Source organism: Lepidochelys kempii, chromosome 17, assembly GCF_965140285.1.
Source record: "Lepidochelys kempii isolate rLepKem1 chromosome 17, rLepKem1.hap1, whole genome shotgun sequence".
Lineage (NCBI taxonomy): Eukaryota > Metazoa > Chordata > Testudines > Cheloniidae > Lepidochelys > Lepidochelys kempii.
In genome coordinates this window covers 7,968,022-7,983,616 of record NC_136396.1, presented here as the reverse complement: position 1 = coordinate 7,983,616, position 15,595 = coordinate 7,968,022, and the positions used below count along the sequence as shown (strand labels likewise).

The following is a 15,595-nucleotide window of genomic DNA, read 5'->3' as shown; positions in this document are numbered from 1 at the left end:
ATAATTGCAGTTTAGAGAAGGCTTTTTAATTGCTTGGGTGACCTTATCTCTGACCCCCACATCACCCCCCCACACCACCCCCCCACACCCAGCTGATCTGTGCTTTTCCATACTTCCAGTTGTTTTTTTTTTTTAAACCATAACCTTCACTTTGAATTTCCTGGCTCCCTAACAGTTGCTTTTTTGTTTAAACTACAGCAGTTTTCTTTGAAGTTACTGATTTGTATTTCCAATCTTAACTGAAACTTCATGGCTTTTTTTTTTTTATATGTTGTGTTTGAAAGTGCAGTCTTTTGAGTTACAAGAAGAAAAGCTATCCAGGGTTAGTGAAAGGTTGCCCTTCTTGTACAAGGAGAGATCTGGATCTCCAGTCAGAACTATGTACTTGTCGAGCAGGATCACTTTAAAGCCTGTTTGGCACAAGATATGGATGGATGGGAGTATTTTTCCTGAGTCACGCTAGCTTTTTGTTGTTTGTCTTAGACTGCAATTGAAAATGAGCTTGGTGGGTCTCCTCATAGTCCCTGTTTGTCCCGTTCACCTTCCACAATTGGGCACAGTTAACCACAATTGGTAACTTCTGCTGAGGTGAAAGCCCCAGGGCAGGGCTGATGTGCTTTGGCACCGCTGTGTAGGAGACCCAGGGGCAGGACAGGATGGAGGTGCAGTGGGAGGATTGTGTGAAAAGCCTTCAGGCTGTAATAGAAGGAGATTCCATAAGACAGGCTTGAGACATATTGGCATAGCTGCGTGGGAGACGTTCCCAAGGCACCTGCCTGTACCATGCGTGCTTTTACTCCTTCTCTTCCCAGCACTAAAGTCAGGTTTTTTTAAAACACTGGGGGGAAAAATTAAGTTGCCTTTCCCCCCTCTATCTTGCAGTAACAAAAATACAGGTTGAATGAAAGGGCCTTTAGATGTTGTGTGTTAGCAAATTGCTCACAAAGCTACCAAGTATTGTCTTGTGAGTGACCAATGGGAGGAAGCATAGTCTGTAGTCAAATGGGACTGGGTGTCAGGAATTCTGGTTTCCATTCTTGGCTCACTGCATGACCTATTTAACCTTTTCTGTGCCTCTCCTTCACCCTCCATACATTGAGTAGCATACCTATGGCACAAGGGTGTTGTGATGACTAATTGAAAGAGCTTGGAGATCCTCTGATTACAGGAGCTGTATATCAATAAATACATAATGCTACTTTTGATGTTTGTCTCTTCTTTTCCAGTTCGTTTTGGAGGTGGATAGCTACTCAAATTGCAGCAATTACAAGAGGTTAGTTATTGTTAACCGTCCTTAATCTGATAGTGTTTCAGTGTGTGACTCTATGCTGATTTCATATTATTGAGTCAGTGTAAGTGATTTTCATTCAATGATTGTGGTTTTTGCCCATTGCTTATGTAACCCAGGCCTGCTTGGTGTGGCTCTCTGTCCCCCTCTAGTGGCAGCTTGACCAGCTAGAATTTGATGAGAATGTTACCTCTTTTAAAAAATACATTCAACAATTTTTTTTTGAAAAACAACCATAGCACCAAACATTTGTATTATATTTTGTAAAACAGCCAACCTTCTCTCTTTGAGTTGGCTCTGTTTGGTCCCAAGTAAAAGACTGCCAGTGGATGTTTGACTTTATCATCGCACCCCAGTCTGCGTGTTTGTCCCATTCCCATGCTGTGTATTGTATTTTAGATTGTAAACTCTTTGCCAATTATTATATGTTCGTGCAGCATCTAACACAGTGAGCCCCAACCTGGTTGGCCTTTAGATGCTACCAAAATATAAATGTTAAATAATAATAAATGTCTCCATATTGGTTTTCTAACCGTGAATTTTACAACAAAAGTTGTGCCTGCTTAAAGATTGTTTGTCCTTCCTGTAGCTTTTTCTAAGCCAGCAGCTTTCGCAACAGATTAGAATGATCAGTTGCACTGATGCTTGTACAAACAGAAAAGCTACTGAAATAACACAAGTGACTAGTCTGGATCCTGGTCTCTTACCCAGTGTCAGACATGGTATTTCAACAGTGTGTGTCTGACCACAAATGAACCCTGCTTTTGAAGGCTTTCTTGTTTCCCCTAGGAGCTAATACTAACTTCAGCTCTTGCTTTTTTCTCTTTTAGTGCTAAGAGCCCACTTTGGAGTCACTATGGAGGAGTCTTCCCCTACCACAAAGCCCCTGGAGTTGAACCTGAATTCTCATTTCATCCTTGGCTCTGTGTCTGAGGATAACTCAGAGGATGAGACGAGCTCCTTGGTGAAACTTGATCTGCTTGAGGAGAAAGAGAGGTCTCTGTCTCCTGTATCTGTCTGTTCAGATTCCCTTTCGGACCCGGGGCTGTCTAATGTTCAAGATGTCCTGGCTAGTCATATAAGGTATGTAAAAACCCTACTAATCAAATCCAGTCTGCGGGCTTTTCTCACCTTGTTCCTTTTAGTCCTAGAAAGACTTTGTCTAGTTACAATATTGTCGGCTTCCTTCTTGCCCAACTCAACTGAAATGTGAGCTGGAGCACAATGAGCATGGGGCAAGGACACTGTATTTTGTTGCTGTTGGAGGAAGGGCCTCATTTTCTCCCTCTTTTGATAAGGCTTTTGAGGGGCAATATTTGGAGTGAATGAGCAAGACTGATAAAAGTTCTGTGATGTACTAAAGCGGGGAGTCTCCAGGACATGGATCATATCTGATAACAGTAACAGAGGAGATGTGATACTGGATCTATCAAGTCTGGTATCTGGCTCTGGCGGTAGTCTAATGACTAGCCATATTTCAGAGGAAGGTAATAATGCACATGGCTAGTCATATTTTTCTGTGCACTAGGATGGTTGTAGTGTGAGGAAGTGTTCCTGCAGTGATTGGCATATGTCCTGACTCTAGATTTGAGTATGCTTAGCTTGGCTTGCATAGCTACAAATGTTGCTTTTGGGCCACAACATTACCCACTCCCTCCTTCTTTTCAAAATCCAGCTATCGTATATGGCGCTATGTTCTGATGGCTTTCAAAGATGGGCAATGCTGCCGGACGTAACGGCTCTTGGCAGGTCATGGTGTCTTTGGCTGAGATTTTCAGAGCTGTCCAGAGCAGTTAGAAACAGAACTTCCAGTAATTTTAATAGAAGTTATGTTTTTAAATCCCCTAGATGGCTTTGACAATTTTGTCTATTCTCAGGAATAATGGTGGGGTTTCTTTTTTTCTTCTCCCTTTTCCCCCAAACTCCTACAAGCTTCAGGTGCCCACTGGTGATGACACCACAGTCAATCATGTTTGACTTTTGGATGGAGTAGTTAAGGCATGTCTTCGTTTTCTTTTAATCTCCGTCCATTGTGCTTGAAATGATTGCTTGCACAGTTGCTGTCAGGTGGAGTTTTATGTTTTGGGTGCTTGTAGTCTGAACGCTTTGTAGATCTCCAAGAAAATGACTGTCTCTGAATGAGAGAGTGCCTTGCTGGTACTCTGTATCGTTTTAATAATGGGTTTACTGCCACTGGGAGAATTCAGAATTTTCATTCTGAATAATAGAAGCAGCAGTCTAGCAGGGTTACATTTAATGTGGCTGCTGCTTGCAATTCAAGGGGATCTTAGCCTCACCCTTACGAGCAAGGCTACTTCTTCTCTCCTATTATGGCTCGAATAAGATGGACGTGATGATGGTTTCTGTAGGTATCCCCACCGAATGTTAATGTTTGCTATGGAAAGGGAGTTGATTCGCTCTTTATAGGGTCTTCAGAATGATACCTGCCCTCTAGAGATGTTGCATTTCGTTGCTGACCTAAGCTGTTTGTATGAGTTCATGATGGTGCTTGTAATGCACATATGTGTCTGCCTCATTGATGCTTTCAGCATTTTGTGCCTGTCCTTGTACCATGTGAATGGAGTGGGGAGTTCTATGATAATTTTCTCATCTATACTGCCCAGCTCGCCTTTCAGGATGCAGCCTCTGAACTGAGAATGGCAGCAAGCTCTCTGCAACAGGGACTCTTTCTTGCTATGAGCTTGTATAACACCAGCACAATAGGGCACTGATTCTGTTTGGGTCCTCTGGATGCAAATATAATATATATCTCTGAAGTACCCATCCTGGGAAGCAGTGTGATCTAGTGACTAGAGCACAGAACCGGTTCTGTGCTTAGCTGTGTCACTGATTTGCTGTGTGACCTCAACCAAAATATTCAAGAGGATCCACTCATTTTGGGTTTCCAAGATGAAGAATCGCCAGGGCCTAATTTTTCTAGAGATGCTAAGCATTCTGTTGACTTTGGTCGGAGTTATGGGTGCGTGGTGAAAATCGTGGCCGAGTGGTCATCAAGTTAGGCACTCGAAATTAATGAATTCTTCTGAAAATATTAAATGAAAATGTCTTTTTTTCTCATCTACAAAATGGCAATGGTAATAACTATCCACAGATGTATTCAGAGATTTTTGTTAAGGTTTCTGTTAAGCCCTTTTGAGTGTCTTAGCCAAGAGGCAGTGAAATCACAGGCAAGTTATAAAATCTTAATGCAAATCTGGAGGAAATTACCTTTCCAATGACCTTCAGCTCTAATAACAGCACAAAAGGTTTTCAGTAGAAAAGAGAACATGGCCCTCAGACTTCATATGTTGTTAGTCCTGAGGAAACACCATTAATGAATGTTATATAATAACTGGGAATTGGTCCTGCTTCGAGCAGGGGGTTGGACTAGATGACCTTCTGGGGTCCCTTCCAACCCTGATATTCTATGATTCTATGAATGTGGTGAGAAGCCCTGGAAAGATGCAAGAGAGACAAAAATCAAAGTTCTATCCACTCCTGCCTATCACTCCTATGCCATTAACTGGCAACAAAAATCCTTAATGCAATAGGTACCCAACCTTGAGCTTTTCTTTCATAATTTGCTTGCTTTGATCTCTCTTTAGATGTCATTTGATATGCAATCAAGTTGAGAGATTTGCCAGTTCAAACAAACACAAAAGTCATGGCCCGAGGCTACCTTTTTAGATTAATTAAAACTAATAGGAGTTTTCATCTTGCCTTTCATCTGAGGATCTTAAAGCATCACTGTTTTACAGATGGGGAAACTGAGGCAAGGTATCATAGAAACGTAGTGCTGGAAGGGATCTCGAGAAATTATAAAGTCAAGCCCAGTGCCCTGTGGCAGGACCAGGTAAACCATCCTGGACCATCCCTGACAGGTGTTTGTCCAACTTGTTTGTAAAAGCTTCCAATGATGGGGGTGCTGACCACCTCCGTTGGGGGCTTATTGCAGAGCTTAACTACCCTTATAGTTAGAAAGTTTTTCTTAATATCTGACTTAAATCTCTCTTGGTGCAGATTAAGCCCATTACGTCTTGTCCTACCTGCAGTGGACATGGGGAACAATTGATCACACTCCTCTTGATAGCCGCTCTTAACATATTGGAAGACTGTTGTCGGGTCGCCCCTCAGTCTTCCTTTCTCAAGACTAAACAGGCCCATTTTCTTCAACCTTTCCTAATAGGTCAGGTTTTCTAAACTTTTTGTCATTTTTGTGGCTCTCTGGACTCTCGCCAATTTGTCCACATCTTTCCTGAAGTGTGGTGCCCAGAACTGGACAAAGTACTCCAGCAGGGGCCTTACTAGTGCCAAGGAGAGTGGGACAGTGACCTCCCGTGTCTTACATAGAACACTCCTGTTAATACACCCCAGAATCAGATTAGCCTTTTTTGCAGCTGCATCATGTTAATGACCCATATTCGATTTGTGATCCACTATAACCCCCAGATCCTTTTCCGCAGTACTACCGCCTAGACAGTTATTCCCCATTTTGTAGTTGTGCATTTGATTTTTTTCCTTCCTAAGTGAAGTACTTTGAACTTGTCTTTATTGAATTTCATCTTGTTGAACTCGGATCAATTAAAATTCAAAACGTCCTTTACAAATTGGATAAACTTGCCCTCCAGAGTGTTTGCAACCCCTCCTGGCTTGGTGTCATCTGCAAATTCTGTAAGCATACTCTATTCCATTATCCAAGTCATTAATGAAAATATTGAATAGTACCAGACCCAGGACTGACGCCTGCGGGACGCCACTAGATATGCCCTGTCAATTTGACACAGACCATTGGTAACTACTCTTTGAATACAGTCTTTCAATCAGTTGTGCACCCACTTTGCAGTAATTTAATCTAGCCCACGTTTTCCTAGTTTGCTTTTGAGACTGTCACGCAGAATTGTGTCCAGAGCCTTACTAAACTCAAGGTGTGTCACATCTACTGTTTCCTCTTATCTGCTAGGTCAGTAATCCTATCAAAGAAGGAAATTAAGTTGGTTTGGTGTGGTTTGTTCTTGACAAATCCATGCTGACTATTCGTTATAACCCTATTATCCTCCAGGTGCTTACAAATAGATTGTTTAATAATTTGCTCCAGTATCTTTCCAGGTATTGATGTTAAGGAAGTTAAAGATGTTAAGCAGTTTGCCCGGAGATGCACAGCGAATCAGTGGCAGTGCTAAGGAATGGAACCTAAATATCTGACTCCCAGTTTCCTTTTGGTAACTACTAGATAACTGCCACCGACTGTAATGAGACAAAGATAAGTTAGTAGAGGGAGTTAGTTTGAGGTCATAGGTTGTGGCTTTTGGTCACTTCAAGAGATGCCGCAGTCGTCTACATGATTGCCTGGAGTACTAGTTCTGTTGCTCTGCGCTGCCAGATGGAGAACTCTGGTTTGATTTCCAGTCTAGGTCACTGAGAGAAACTGGCTTTGCTGCAGAGAAATCCCACTCAGGGGGCCCATTCAGTAGAGATTTGTCTAGCTAAAACATGGACCTGAGTGTGTCAGAAGGGAGTACTGTCCCGATTCGGTGCAATAGTGGTGACTGCAAAATGGGATGCTTTTGAATTTGGAGTGAAGTTGAAAATTAGGGGAAGTAATTCTTGGTGGATTTTGTGGACTTTGAAAGAAAGAGGAATCAAACATATCACTCTACCCATGTTAAATTGCCAACCCTCTGAGCCACAAAGATTGAATTCCGATTTTATTTAAATATCTGATTTAATCAGATATTTAATGGGGAGTATGATAGAGGTGTATAAAATCAAGAATGGCATGGAAAAAGTGATAGCGTGAATAACATTTCTCTTTCTCACAGTACAAAAACCAGGGGTCACCCAATTAAACGTATAGTCAGCAGGTTTAATATAAATAAGCAGAAGTACTTTTCCACACAATACACAGCTGAACTGTGGAGTGCATTGCTATGGGATGTTGTGATGGCCAAAAGTGTAACTGGGTTAAAAAACAAACTAGATATGCTCATGGAGGATAGGTCCATCAGCTATTAGCCAAGATGGTCACCTCATGCTTGGGGCAACCCTGAACCTCTGGCTGCTGGACATCAGGAGGGGAAGATGGGTGGATCTCCCCAGAATTGCCCTGTTCTGTACACACTCTTTGAAACTCTGGTACTGGCTACTGTTGGAGACAGGTACTGGGCTAGATGGACCATTGGCAGTTCTTACGTTCTTAATTCACGGCTTGTTGCTGGGCTAATGAAGTGGAGCATGTGATCATGGAGATTAAGTGGTGGGTGTGATGTCTGCCCTGTGCTCTAAGATGAAAAATAGTACTGTTTTACCGAGGAAGGCAGCGAGGGATTTTTATCTATGGATCTGGGCTTTTTGAACCTCAGTAACTTGGCGATTCAGAGAGAATAAACAAACAGTTAATCCTCCTCCCCTTTACTTTCTCCTCCAGCTCAAACACCATTTCACTGCTCTGTGGAGATAAGTTGTTACGCAATTCTGGGTGACCGTGTTATGTAGCACCAAGGTTGGAGTTGTGATCGTGTACGCCCTATTGACCTGGTGTGGTTTCATCAGGCTTGCCGTGTCACCTCAAGCAGAGTTTCACAATGTGAAAATTCAGCCATTGCACTGAAACACAGCTGAGAAAATCACCTCATTAAGATCACCTCACTGTTTGGATTACTCCTCTTTAGTCCTCAAATAACACTCCATTAAACTGTCCTCATCTTCCTGTTTTATAGATTGGAAAAACCCATGCAAAGAGAGGTCAAGTGATCTCACACAGCATGTTAGCTGTAGAGTCTCTGATAGAACGTGGACTTCCTAGCTCCCAGGCTCCTTATCCTACCCACTAGCCAACACCACATCTGTATATTAGAAAATGTATTTATATTATCTGAGATCCTATCAGATGTTTGGGTGTAATCCATAAATCAGGAGCTGGTAGTGGTTATTGAGTATGCCAAGTCATATTTCTGTATTTCAGTATCTAGAATGAGTATGTGTTGTGTTATTCCACCTATCAATGTTCATTTAAAACTTGTTAGTCTCTGCTCATAGACACAATGAGATAATCAAATTCTGTTTTGGTGAACAGAAGAGAATAGAACATTGGAATTGACAGAAAACTTCACTTACTAAGTGCTATGATGTTGCTAAAGAAACCTTTGCTGAGACAAGATGTGCAAATAAACTCCCATTACAGCTATAAATCCATGTGGCCTACTAGTTGTGCCAGTTGGTCATCAGTTGACTGATTTGAAAAACTATGATCCAATTCACATGCTTTCAGCTGGAATGTGACACATCTTGCTCTGTTCAGCAGGAAAAATGCCCGCTGAAAAAACAAGTAGACAGATCAGAATATTATTATGAAGCTGTACCTGCCCGTACACTACTGAAAATTGCTATGCTGTACCGTTCCACCTTGTTAAAGGGGCACTGTCGACAGAAATCACGTGTTTAAAAATAATTCCCTTCACCCCCCTATGTTATAAAAGCATCTTACATTAAGGCTGAACATCTTTAAAAAATGCTTTCATTTGTACTGTCTGTATACTTTTTGCAGTTTACATGACTTGGCCAGTAAAACTTGACCTGTGTTTTGTTTCTGGTCAGTTTCACTTTGTCATGCACTAGCCCGACATTGTGTCTTTGGGGTTTACTGATGTCTTCCGACTGAAGACGGCGTTCCTGTCCTGGTATGCCGTGGAGAACTGCAGGGAGCTGTTAAACAGCTGCTGTGTTCTATCCAGGGTTTCAACAATGGTTAAAATAACTCCTAAATGCGTGAACTTGGAAAGCATATTTACTTAATCACATTTATGACATTCTTTTGTAACAGTGTGATTAAGTAAATATTTAATAAATTGTTCTTGACTTTTACAAACGTTTTCAAGATGATAAAACCCATATTAAAATCAAGGAAATTCTGCACACTTTTTTCTGTTTACACCTTTAGGCCCCAGTATAGTAAGTTACTGTGCGGGTACAGAGTTGTTCTTATGAAGAATTGCTTGCAGAATTGGATCTTTACCTGTGAGTGTAACTCCATTAAGTCACTGGAATTAATCCCACAGAGAATTTTGCCCTTTCTGCCTCATCATGAGAAAACTTCAGTAGACAAACTTTAACCAGGTGAGTAGTCCACTGGATTACTGAGACTCATGTGAGCAGTGATTCACATGTTGAAGTCTTCTCAGAATGAGGCCCTAATTTTGATACTGAGAGGGATGTCTTGAGCACTCTAGATGGGTAGCCAGATGAGATGCCAGATCTGACATTGAACTTCGCATGATAGCACAGAGCACTAACCAAATAGCTGATCTATTTTTGTGTTTTTATTTTAAGTTAAACAAGTAGGCTTTGGTCCTGCTAAGTTTTAGGCAACTGTGCGACCTTATGCACATTAGCAGTTCCATTGTAATCGATGGTATATCTCAGGCCTCGTCTACACTGGGGAGGTGGAATCGATCTAAATTACACAACTTCAGCTATGTGAATAACGTAGCTGAAGTCGACGTACTTAGATCTACTCACCACTGTGTCCTCACTGTGGTGAGTCGACTGCTGCCGCTCCCCCGTTGACTCTGCCTGCGCCTCTCGTGGAGTACAGGAGTCGGAGGGAGAGCGCTCGGGGGTCGATTTATTGCGTCTAGACTAGACGCAATAAATTGACCCCCACTGGATCGATCGCTGCCTGCCGATGCGGTGGGTAGTATAGACATATCCTCAGATGCATACTTAAGTTTAGGAACGATCAGGTCTTGCTCTGGAATTTCCAAGCCATGCACTGTTGCAGAGGAAATTTTTCTTCACTGATCTGATTTCTCCCCTTCCAGCTCCTCTCCATATTTCCAGCCATGTGGCCACTACTTGAATTGAAGGCTCCTCCCTTAATTTGCTCTCTGTGCCACCAGTTGCCATGGTACTGCTGAGACCTGTTTGAGGAGACTTGCATCAGAGCTTGCATCTCCCAGACAGAAGGCCATTAATGAAGTGAAATTCTGTGCTGCTTGCTGAGGGCAGCAGGGTTGTTTTCCCCCCCTTTTGCCTTCTTTGCCATAGGTCAACAACTGTCAGCTCAGCAGATAGAGGAGGGTGATGCATATCCCTGATAGACGTTTCTGCAAGTTGCTGAAATAAAACTGTATCTTAAAGGAAGCATTGCCAAAACAAATAATTTCTGTCAATCTCGTCTCCCTCCCAATCTCTAGCCTTCACCATTGATACTGTTTGCTTGTCCTTTGCGCTTCTTAGTCTAGACAGTGAAACTAGCATAGCCAATTCACTTTGTTTACACTCCGTTTTGCTTTCTGGTTCTCAAACACCATTGTAATATTGCTGAGCCTGAGTTTGCAACTGTCATAAATATAAAGGGAAGGGTAAGCACCTTTAAAATCCCTCCTGGCCAGAGGAAAAACTCTTTCACCTTTAAAGGGTTAAGAAGCTTAGGGTAACCTCGCTGGCACCTGACCAAAATGACCAATGAGGAGACAAGATACTTTCAAAAGCTGGGGGGAGCGAGGAAAAAAAGTGTGTGTGTGTGTGTGTGTGTGTGTGTGATGCATTTGCCAGGAACAGAAAGGAACGGAGTCTTAGAATTTAGTAAGTAATCTAGCTAGATATGCATTAGATTCCGTTTGTTTAAATGGCTGAGAAAATAAGCTGTACTGAATGGAATGGATATTCCAGTTTTTGTGTCTTTTTGTAACTTAAGGTTTTGCATAGAGGGATTCTCTATGTTTTGAATCTAATTACCCTGCAAGGTATTTACCATCCTGATTTTACAGGATTCTTTTACTTTTTCTTCTATTAAAATTCTTCTTTTAAGAACCTGATTGCTTTTTTCATTGTTCTTAAGATCCAAGGGTTTGGGTCTGTGTTCACCTATGCAAATTGGTGAGGATTTTTATCAAGCCTTCCCCAGGAAAGGGGGTGTAGGATTTGGGGAGGATTTTGGGGCAGAAAGACGTTTCCAAGCGGGCTCTTTCCCAGTTATATATATCTGTTAGACACTTGGTGGTGGCAGCAATAAAGTCCAAGGGAAAAAGGAACATAGTTTGTACCTTGGGGAAGTTTAACCTAAGCTGGTAAAAATAAGCTTAGGAGGTTTTCATGCAGCTCCCCACATCTGTACCCTAGAGTTCAGAGGGGGGAAGGAACCTTGACATGGTGGCAGAGCAGTGGGATTAACTTGAAATCATTTTGAGATCAATTTGAGATTTTTTTGAACCAGAAGCACAGATTTTTAAAGGAAATATTTTTTTCCTTTGGGCTGCTGGAAAGCAGGTTTTAAACTGAAAGCAGTTAGAGTTTTTTTTCCCTCCGCTTGGGGGCCAGAGCGGAGACAAAAGGGGATTGTCTTTTGTGAGCTGGAGTTTTCTCTACCTAAAGGCAGGGTAGTTAACCTCCTGCAGGGAAATTCACAAGTCTTCAGGTCTGTGAAGTTGTTTTTTACCTAAGAACAACTAGAGGGGTTTTCTGTCTATTTGGCTGGAGATAAAGGTGTTTACCTTTCCCTTTATATTTATGACAGCAATACTATCAAGGGATGTTGAAGTTGCCTTGAAAATTGCATTAAATTGAAAACGCTCTAGTCATTAACTAGTATAAAGTTTTTTTTTTATTATTTTAAAAAAAGCCCCAAAATCTAAATTTTGGGTCTAAACTAATTGCCTGATGCAATACCTTCTAAAATGAATGGAAAGGTCTCCTACTGAATTTGGATAGGGCCCTATGCCCGTTTAACAAGGGGGTGGTTTTGTAACTGCTTTAGGTTATACTGGTGACATGTAAACTCTTTATTTCTTCCTTTTCTTAAACTGTCAAGCAGCTCTTCTAAAATCCATCCTACTATTCCACCCCCTCAATACAATAAATAAGAGAAGGTGATCTGCAGATCAAATTGAAAAGTGTTTGTGCCTCCATCCTGCTCTTTTTGAGATGTACGAAGAGAAATGCTGCTTTTTCCGCCCTTCAGTATATTTTTTTTATCCTTTCCTCAAGTGCTTTTACATTAGAAGTGCTAAGTCCAGAGTCCCTTTTTGTTGGAAGATTTTGATGATATACTCAGAATGGTGCTGCGATTCCACAGTGATGAGTGATATATATATTCACAAAGACGATCTTTCTAATTAAAAAGATAAAGTATATTTTGCAATTTAATAAAACCTTCCATCTAAGAATTTTAGGGCCCTCTTCTGAGGTCTGCTAAATGCCCTCCATTCCCATTATAGTTAGGAGGCACTCAGCACCTCAAAAGATTGGCCCTGCTAAGTGCTTTTTAGACATTTAGAGGCCCAATCCGAGGCGCACTGAAATCAGTGGAAGGTCCCCAACTGACTTCAGTGGGCATTGGCTCAGGCCCTAGGTGAACTAAGTCCTGCAATACATCTGAGATATAGGGAAGTATCAATGTTCCTAGTTTATGGAGAGGAAAGCTGAGGCACAAGGACGTGTAGGAACTCGCTGTGCTGGGAAATAACCAAGATCTTCTGACGTCTAAAACTGTGTTTTTAATTACAAGGCCATCTTTCTTGAGGTAAAACCTTTGAGTAGGAAATTTTGGGAGAAACATTTGAAGCTGTTTACTGTAAAAAGCACAAATATTTCCCTCCAGTTCCCCCATTTCACCTTTAAACCTCTGTGACAAGGAGCACTAGATGTCATCCCTTGTGGAGCTCTTCAGTGCTGCTGCTTACTCAACTACGTAAGGGGTCAATTTTTTAAAATTTTTTTTTTAAATACCCTTGTCTCTGCAGTGTAACTTGACTTGAAAACTAAATGACTGATATTACAGGAACTTGCAGAATTACATGGAGGATCACATTAAAAAAAAAGACCTTTCGGTAAGAGCTGATCCCAAGAACTGGTATGTGGATGGTGGATTAAGTTTAGATTATGGGGCTCAGGATTTGTATTTAATGGCAGGTTTAAAACTAGAATTTGAGCCTGATGGCACTAAAATCTTGTGGAGTTTCTCCCAGAAAATGGCAGAAATGTCAACAGTTTAGTTGCTCTTGCTAGATTTGGAGGACATCTTGGCACTGAAGTAGAACAGCCCCTTCCTGCTTTGGATCCAACACTGAACCAAAACCAGAGTGGAAAATATGAATTCAGGGATTTGAATCTAATCCTCATCTCACCCCCTTTCCTGAAATTCAAAGGCAATCCAATTCAGGGTTCTGGTGTTGTCATCTGTAGGCCAGATTCTGTTACCTTCACTGCTGCACTATTGTTACTCTGGAATTGAAATTGGTGGGACTACTCTTGGAGTAAGGTACTAGTAGTGAGAGAAGGGGTGTCAGAAACGTGTTTTTTGTTTGCAATGCAAAATCTTAGTGACTCCCAGCTCTCTCTCTCTACTTGGAATCTGACTTTAACATCCTCACTTGAAGCTACTGTGCCAACTTCATACAGAATATAACTCTATTGGCTTAATTCATGCCAACAATTAATCTGGTTTGTTCCTTATGCAGCGCAATTGCAATGTAATTCCTTTGTACACTAGGCCTGCTGGGAGGACAGGTAGTAAGAAAAGAAAGCGTAAGACAAGGTTCCTCTCCTGAAGAGTTTACAATCTAACTTGGACAATATAATATACAGGCCAGCTGTACAAATGCAGGATGCATGATCGCTGTGGAGAGCTAAGCAAGAAGGATTGGCAGATTAAATGGATTTTGAGAGGAGATTTGGCAAAGGAGAGGGAAGGCATTTGACATATGGAGGAACTGGGAGTCTGCTCCAAGTGAAAAGGAGGTGTAGAAAAAGATGCAAAGCACCTTGCGGGGGAAAAAAAAGACAAAAGGAATGATTGAAAGAAGGTATGGAGGGACATGTGGAGTGAAAGGTTCTGGATCAATAGTGCATAGGAACTGCCCATTGGAATCTGCGAAAAGCATTTCCTTGAGTTCAATGAGCCTGTCGTGCACTAAGAAAGCAAATCTGTTGCCCCCATAATTACAGCAGAGATGCCGACTTGAAAATTTCAAGGCACAGTAGTAATTTCGGTGATCACATATTCCAGTGGTGGCCAACTGTGAAATACACGTTACAGAATAATAATTGAGAGACTGGATTTGTGAGTTACGAAAAGAAAATGAGAAATGTCATAATGCTGACGACTCTGCAGCTGTTGCAACCAAAGCACCCAGGACAGGAAAAAGGAATCTTGTTTTGGAGGCATGAAATCACTCAGCCCTTGGGCTAGGCTGGGTCCTGTGGTTTTTGGTTCCAGAATAATTATTATGAGCTACAGTCTCCCCTCGATCCCTGCTCAGAATTCACATGGATATCAGTATGGGGAACATCCTGAGCAATACAGGGGATGACATATGCCTTATTGCAGTGTTTCTCAACCTTTCTAGACTACTGCTGCACCCCTTGCAGGATTCTGATTTGACTGGCATACCTCAAGTTTCACCTCACTTAAAAACTAGTTGCTTACAAAATCAGACATAAAAATATAAAAGTGTCACAGCTTACTTCCCTGTTTTGTCTGTATGATATTTTAGTTTGTGCTGACTTTGCTAGTGCTTTTTATGTAGCCTGTTGTAAAACTAGGCAAATATCTAGCTGAGTTGACATACCCCTTGGAAGATCTCTGAGTACCCTCAGGGGTATGTGTACCTCTGGTTGAGAACTACTGCTGTATCATGCCCAGTCTTTAATGACTTAAGGTCCGTAAGCATTGGCCTTTCAAGCAAACAGATCTGAGACCATTGATGTCATTTTATTGAAACCTGTAGGATGAAATATGACATGTAACCCTTCAAGGGTTCAGAAGTAGAACTGCGTTTGGTTAAGTCCAGTCAGTTGTCTTCTCCGATATCCTTCCTACTTCTTACCCAAAGCATATTCAGCCATTCCTTTATGTCTAAAATAGCCCTCCAAAGCTACTTGGTTTTCTAAATTGCATGGGTGTGCGCTTGCTTTGTCTGTGTGTCTCCGTAAAATAGCTTGCAAGAGCAGCTCTGAAACTGGAGTAGATCATAATATGCGCTGCGCTTAAAGCTTCCCACTCAGATTAGATACATCTGTAAATCAGCATGAGTGAAAAAAGCACTGCATTCATGATCAGAGCAGCTTCTCCACACCCTTTGCAGGCCTAGTGTGCAAAATAATCCTTTCAGGGTTTGTGTGTGTGTGTGGATGGGTGTGTGCGTGCGTGCTGCCGTCTGCTTAAGACTGCATTGCAAACAAGCCAGCTAATGCATCTCTGCCTCTGGAATAAACTGCTACGTCACTGATAGGCATGTTACAGTGCTGGGATCAATGCAGGCTCCTAGTTGGAATGTGCGTCAGGTACGTGTCTAAAATGGATGCTTTCCA

At 41.8% G+C, this 15,595-nt stretch overlaps 1 protein-coding gene across 12 annotated transcripts in view; it reads left to right on the top strand.

Annotated features, from left to right (window-relative positions):
• Positions 1–15,595, top strand: part of ACACA (acetyl-CoA carboxylase alpha) — a 184,971-nt gene that overhangs the window by 6,369 nt on the left and 163,007 nt on the right. For 11 of the 12 annotated variants that reach the window (XM_073316080.2, XM_073316076.2, XM_073316081.2 and 8 more), the window contains exons 1-2: positions 1,231–1,273; positions 2,119–2,371. In XM_073316080.2, coding sequence (XP_073172181.1) covers positions 2,145–2,371 — 227 coding nt within the window. In that variant the 5' untranslated portion in view covers positions 1,231–1,273; positions 2,119–2,144. Of the gene's footprint in view, positions 1–1,226; positions 1,274–2,118; positions 2,372–15,595 lie in introns of those variants that run through there. The other variant, XM_073316082.2, reaches the window with a different exon arrangement.